The following is a 6,589-nucleotide window of genomic DNA, read 5'->3' as shown; positions in this document are numbered from 1 at the left end:
CTTTCTCCAGTAAGTAAGGTGGTTTTAGGTTGGCTTTTAAAACAACTGGAACCCGCAGTCTTTTTCCGGGGAAAACGTGCCCTCCGCTCCGGCTGCACAACTCTTTGTTGTGTTCTTGGTCTCCGATTTTTGTATGTATGTTCATGGGGATCATGAGGACTTGGGTCACGGGTTTTCTTTCTGTCCCGTTTTTCTCAGGTTTTGGCATCAGCCTGAAGCTCAGCACCTGAAATACGTTGGAAAGTGTTGCTTCCTCGTGTGTTTTCTACAAGAGGTTGTGTAGAAGTGGTGCTGAGTCTTCCTTGTTGGAATTTTCCACAGAAACCACATAGGCCTTGAAGATTTTTTTTTTAATGTTTATTTCTGAGGGGTGGGAGGGGGACAGAGGATGGGAAGCAAGCTCTGCACCTACAGCAGCCTCGCAAACCCTGAGATCAGGACCGAGGCCACTGGGCGCCCCGGTATTTGAAGCTTTTAAATGACACATTCAGTTTCTCTGTTTGTTGTAAAAACTATTCTTATTATTGGGAGTTGTGATTGAATTATGACTGGGGTTTGTAAAATTGATGTTGTCGTGGAAGTTGTTGAACTTACGTGTGTAGGGCTGTTTGCTCCCTTACCAGCCTGGTAAATGTTTGGTGTCCATTGTGGTAACCTTTCTTCCATTCTTGATTTTGCATTTACGTCTTTGATTTTAGACTTGGTAAAGGTTTGTCAATTGTATTAACCTTTTCAGTGAGTCAGCTTTTGGTTTGATGGGTTTTTCTCCATTGTTTGCTAGTTTCAAGTTTTATTTATTCTGTTCTTTATTATTTCCTTTCATCTGCTCACTTTGCATTTATTTTACTCTTGTAGATTCTGGAGATGAGATTTAGATTATTGATTTGATACTTTTTAATTTAGTGATGTAAATTTTACTCTAAGCACAGCGTTAGCTGCATTCACAAATTTTGTTATACTTTCATTTTATTAAAGTGCATTTTTAGGTTTTCCTGGAGACTTCTTTGACCTGTGGATTGTGTGGGAGTGTGTTTTCTCATTGTGTGTTTGGAGATTTTCTCTTTTTTTCCCCTTTTGTTATTGATTGTAGTGTGATTCCATTATGGTCAGAGTATATACTCTATGATTTTAATTCTTTTAAATTTGTTGAGGTGTGATTTTGGTCCAGGATCTGGTTTGTATTGGTGAATGTTCCAAGTGCACCAGAAAAGATGTGTACTCTGTTGTTGAGTGGAGTGTTATGTAAACATCAATTAGATCCTGTTGGCTGCTGCTGATGTTCAATTCTTCTGTATCTTTGTGGATTTTTCTTTTTCTTTTAAAAAAAATTTTTTTTTAATGTTTTATTTATTTCTTAGAGAGAGAGCGCACATGAGCAGGGGAGGGTCAGAGTGAGAGGGAGACACAGAATCTGAAGCAGCTCCGGGCTCTGAGCTGTCAGCACAGAGCCCGACGCGGGGCTCGAACTCACCAACCGTGAGATCATGACCTGAGCCGAAGTCGGAAGCTCAACCAACTGAGCCACCCAGGTGCCCCTCTTTGTTGATTTTTCTGTCTACTGATTGTATTAGTTGCCGTGAGGGGAGTGTCGAAGTCCGTAACTGTAATTGTGGATTTGTCTATTTCTGTTTCACTTCATATGTTTTGGAGCTATGCCTACATATTTGGGATTTGGGGTGACCCTTGTAACATATGTACCGTTACTCTTTGCCCCTAATAATTTTCTATGTTGAGACATCGACTAGTGTAGCCACTGCAGCTCTTTTGATTCATGTTTGCAGGGCACATCTTTCCTATTTACTCTGTAATCTTTAAGCTTACCTATATCATTATCTTTGCAATGAGATTCTTGTAGACAGTATATAGTGGGTTCATTTTTATTTATTCTGCCAGTCTCTTTTTTATAGTGTGTTTAGACCATTTACATTTAATGGAATTGTTAATGTAGGCTAGTTGGAAGTATGCCATTTTATTATTTGTTTTCTGTTCATTCCCTTTTTCTTTGAAAAAATTTTTTTATGTTTTTTATTTATTTCTGAGAGAAAGAGAGAGACAGTGTGAGCAGGGGAGGGTCAGAGAGAGAGGGAGACACAGAATCTGAAGCAGGCTTCAGGTTCTGAGCTATCAGCACAGAGCCCGAGACAGGGCTCAAACCCACGAACCGTGAGATCATGACCTGAGCCAAAGCTGGACATTTAACGGAGTGAGCCACCCAGGCGCCCCTGTTTGTAATTTTTTTTAATGTTTATTTTTGAGAGAGACAGAGCATGAGCATGGAGGGGCAGAGAGAGGGGGAGACACAGAGTCTGAAGCAGGCTCCAGGCTCTGAGCTATCAGCACAGAGCCCAATGCAGGGCTTGAACCCACAAGCCATGACATCATAACCTGAGCCGAAGTCGGACACGTAACCAACTGAGCCACCTTGGTGCCCCTCTTTCACTGTTTTTAGATTTTAGAAGTTTATTTCTGATGTATCTGGGCATGGCTTTTTCTTTTTTTTTTTCTTTTCTTAGTCTTTATTCTATTTGAGGTTTTCTCAGCTTCTTGAATATGTAGCTTGATGTCTTTTGCCAAATTTGGTAAATTTTCAGCCATTATTTCTGTAATTGTTGAACATTTTTTTCTTAGTCATACTATCGTTCTCTTTCTGGAACTCTAATTGGGATTGCATGGGGACTCATGACAAAAGCGTTAAATTCCTTTTTCCATGGGCCCCTGAGGCTCTGTTTGTTCATTCATTCTTTCACTTTTTTTTTAAGTCTTGTTTTCTCTCTGCTGGTCAGATAGGACAATTTTGATCAATCTGTCTTTGCATTCCCTGTGAATTTTTTTCTTCTGTTATCTCCATGCTGTTTACTAAGCTGCTTCTTATGGTAATTTTGCTTTGGTTATTGTATTTTATGTTTCTGAACTTTCTATTTTTTCTTATTAAATCTTATGGGGGTTTTTTTGCCAAGACTTCCTATCTTATCATTTGTTTCAAGAGTGTTCATAATTGTTCATTAAAGTATTGCTTTAAAATTCTTTGTTAAATAATTATGACTTCTGTCATCTCAGTGTTGGGGTTGATTGTTTTTCTATTTAAATTGAGATTTTTTTCAGGTTTTGGTCATTTTTTTATTGTGTCATGGACATTTTGGGTCCTGAGAGTCTCTGTTTCTTATTTGAATCTTGTGACACATTCTTGGCACTGAGTGGGCACTGCCTTGTGGCTGACGTAGTGGCCAGGCTCCTGTCACACACACGGCCTCTGTAGATACCTGTGGGCCACCTCCTTGCAGCCCTGGTGGTAGTCAGCGTCCTCTCACCTATCCCAGGGCTGGCCACTGTGCAAGGCCACGTGTGTGGTGGATTTTTTTCTTTTTCTTTTTTTTTTTTTTTTGNCTTGGCACTGAGTGGGCACTGCCTTGTGGCTGACGTAGTGGCCAGGCTCCTGTCACACACACGGCCTCTGTAGATACCTGTGGGCCACCTCCTTGCAGCCCTGGTGGTAGTCAGCGTCCTCTCACCCATCCCAGGGCTGGCCATTGTGCAAGGCCACGTGTGTGGTGGATTTTTTTCTTTTTCTGGCTGTTGAGCTGAGTGGGGCTGATGTCAGGAGTCTGTCCTCCAAGACCACCCCTTCCTGGTCCTTCTACCATGGGCAGCAGTCTTATCCTTATTTTTCAGTCAGTGTCCGTGGTGTCTGTATGTCGCCAGCTTCTTTGGCACTCATATGGGGACATAAGGGAGACAAAACAGATGCCAAACCAGCATAGGGCCCGCACTGCTGGACTGTTTCCTTGAGTCCCTAGACAGTTGGCCTTCTGTTCCCCACCCTCCAGACTTGTCTGGCGCTGGTTTCATATCTTGTTCTGGGTGCAGTACCTGAGTGGGAGTAGGGTGGATGGGTCTACTGTGTCTTGTCTGGAAATGGAAGCCCCCAAATCAGTTTTAAATTTAATTAAGATATGTTTTAAAACATAACTCTTCCTGAGAAAGTACTAGTGTGCTCAGGCCCAAACTGTCTTTTTGATTACTGAAACTTATTTTTGTAGCAACATTCATTTAATGGCTGCTTGTTGACTGTGCCACAGAGAGGCATATGGCGTGTAGGGCACACTCTGTGTCCTCGCGTGTAACGGCGTGGAGTCATCAGGTTGGCTGACCATTGGGCTCCAGACCGCGATCCCTGCGTGGGGAATGTGCAGGTGACAGAGTGAAGCAGCCAGGAGTCAAAGTGGGAGCCCAGTTAGGAGGGCAGTCCTGGTGGGAGAGCGTCTGAGGGGAGAAGCGGGGGGTGGGGAGCAGGGCGTTCATGGGCCTGCAGGTTTGGAGGTGAACCTGAGCTGAAACCCTGCATGTGGTTCTCTCCTGTAGTATCAGTATCACACTTGGAGTTGCATTGTTTTTGTGACTTTTTCAGATTCTAAGGTTGCTGTAGGTCATTCTTATTACAGTAATACATTTTCACTGAAAAGGAAGGTTAAAATCTCGTGATTTTTTTATTCTTAGCTGAACTTCGGTCATTATCAATTCCTGGAACTTACCAAGAAAAGATTACTCACCTAGGAAATTCTTTGATGAATTTAACAGGCTTAAAATCTTTAGACCTCTCACGCAACTCTTTGGTGAGTCTAGAGGTAAGTTTTAGGTTTGTTTCTTAAAAGAAATTTTATTGCTATCAGTAGCAGTAGAAAGTATATTTATAGTAACAATACAGTATGTTTTATAGTTGTGCTTATCATATATGTAGATTGTACACTAAACAATGGTTGCATATATTGCATTGTTTTTCTTGTGTTCATTGTTGTGAGCTATAGATTTCTTTATTTTAATATTTTATTTATTTTTGAGAGAGAGATAGAGACAGCATGAGCAGGGGAGGGTCAAAGAGAGAGGGAGACACAGAATCTGAAGCAGGCTCCAGCTCTGTACTAGCTGTCAGCATAGAGCCTGATGCGGGGCTCGAACCCAGAAACCTGACCTGAGCTGAAGTCAAGACACTTAACCGACTGAGCCACCCAGGCGCCCGAGCTATAGATTTCTTACACATCTCATTATACCTTTAAACTACTTTGACAACCAAAACTCCCATCTCTGATGAAGATGGTTGTATCTTTAAAGGAAATAAAATAAGGCCCGAAAGACTAGTGTTCGTGTGCTGGTCACTGTCCATCCTTGTCTCAGCTTTGTTTTTTTAATTCTCATTTTGCACTTCACATCTGTTTATAATCTGACTCTTGGTGACATCCTGGTAAGCCCTTGGTCCTGGTGAGCAGGTGAGAAATCACCCAGGTGATGGCAGGTGGGGGGTTGTGTAAACACTGCTCATGACTTCTGGAGAGGGGGCTCCTGCCTCATATTATAGAGAGAGCCCAGACCCTGATCGGCATCACCCAGGAGTTTCAGTCCAGGATACACCACCCAGGGCTGGCTCCTTGCTCAACCCCCCCAGGCTGTTTTCTATTCTGTAGAGTGGGAGCAGTAACAGTTCTTAGTGTGTGGGGCTGTGTGCGGATTAAATGAAACTGTGAGAACTCCGTAGATACGGGGTGTCCTCCATGGTCAGCACTTCTGCAGATGTGACGTTTCAAACCTGCGTGGTGTGGAGCACATTCCATCTTGGTGCTGCTCTTGGCGGTGGCATGTAGTCCCTGCCGGTGCTTTATGAGGTTGGTATTGGTTCGTATTGATGGCCCATCTCACTGTTCATTTTTGAAAGCATAAACTGATGCTAGGTTTTGCCCCGTTGGCAGGGCATTCAGTTCCTGACTGCACTGGAAAGTCTCAACCTCTACTACAACTGCATCTCCTCATTAGCTGAAGTGCTTCGGCTCCACTCCTTGACGGAGCTCACAGACGTGGACTTTCGGCTGAACCCTGTGGTGAAGAATGAATCTGATTACCGCCTTTTTGTCGTGCACATGCTCCCGAAGCTCAGGCAGCTGGGTAGGCGCCACAGCTGTGCTCATACTGTTGCTCACGGGAGCACTGAGAGGTGTTTTGTGCTCTCAAAAGTTGACCTTCTTCTCCCCTGCTTGAGTCTGTGCGTTTCCCAGTGTGAGTCTTGTGGGAGCCGCTGCCTGGGAGGATGGCCAGGAGCTCTGGCCACAGGCGCCTGCCGGGGAGGCCATGAGCGCCGGTATGAGCCAGGCTTCTCTGTCCCTTTCGGGCCCTCCACTTCCTGCTGATTGGCTTGGACATACTCTCTGAATGCCCGGTGCCATTTCTGTGCATGACTCCCCGGGCTTCATCTCAGGCTCAGCAAGGCAGTTGGATCTTAGCTGGTTTCACATCTGCCTGGAAGGATATAGGAAGAGAGGTTCCTGTGCCCTCCCTTTCCCCAGGTGATAGGGATGGGAGAGGGTGAGGTCCTCTCGGTGGGTACAGCTACCCACTGGCTTAGTAACACGTATCCCTAAAAGAAACAGATCTTTGTGTCAGGCTTGCAGGCAGAGCTCCCAGAGTGCCCAGTGACCCTAGCAGCTGGGAGGGTCATGCTTGGGGAAGCCATCCATAGTGACACCTTAACCACCCACCTGCCCGGATACCAGGAGTTGTCTTTGTGGCCGAGCATTGTGGCCGGTGAACTGCTGATGCCACGCGC

The 6,589-nt window shown here is 44.5% G+C and overlaps 1 protein-coding gene across 7 annotated transcripts in view; it reads left to right on the top strand.

Moving 5' to 3' along the window:
* The first annotated feature begins 1,324 nt into the window (after positions 1 to 1,324).
* Positions 1,325 to 6,589, top strand: part of CEP72 (centrosomal protein 72) — a 35,134-nt gene continuing 29,869 nt past the window's right edge. For 2 of the 7 annotated variants that reach the window (XM_077749398.1, XM_077749399.1), the window contains exons 1-3: positions 1,325 to 1,529; positions 4,495 to 4,622; positions 5,739 to 5,931. In XM_077749398.1, coding sequence (XP_077605524.1) covers positions 4,563 to 4,622; positions 5,739 to 5,931 — 253 coding nt within the window. In that variant the 5' untranslated portion in view covers positions 1,325 to 1,529; positions 4,495 to 4,562. Of the gene's footprint in view, positions 1,530 to 4,134; positions 4,191 to 4,494; positions 4,623 to 4,893; positions 5,655 to 5,738; positions 5,932 to 6,589 lie in introns of those variants that run through there. The other 5 variants (XM_077749396.1, XM_077749394.1, XM_077749392.1 and 2 more) reach the window with 5 other exon arrangements.

The sequence above is a fragment of the Crocuta crocuta genome, unplaced genomic scaffold, assembly GCF_008692635.1.
Source record: "Crocuta crocuta isolate KB4526 unplaced genomic scaffold, BGI_CrCroc_1.0 scaffold89, whole genome shotgun sequence".
Taxonomy (NCBI): Eukaryota; Metazoa; Chordata; class Mammalia; order Carnivora; family Hyaenidae; genus Crocuta; species Crocuta crocuta.
This window is presented reverse-complemented; position numbering and strand designations above follow the sequence as displayed.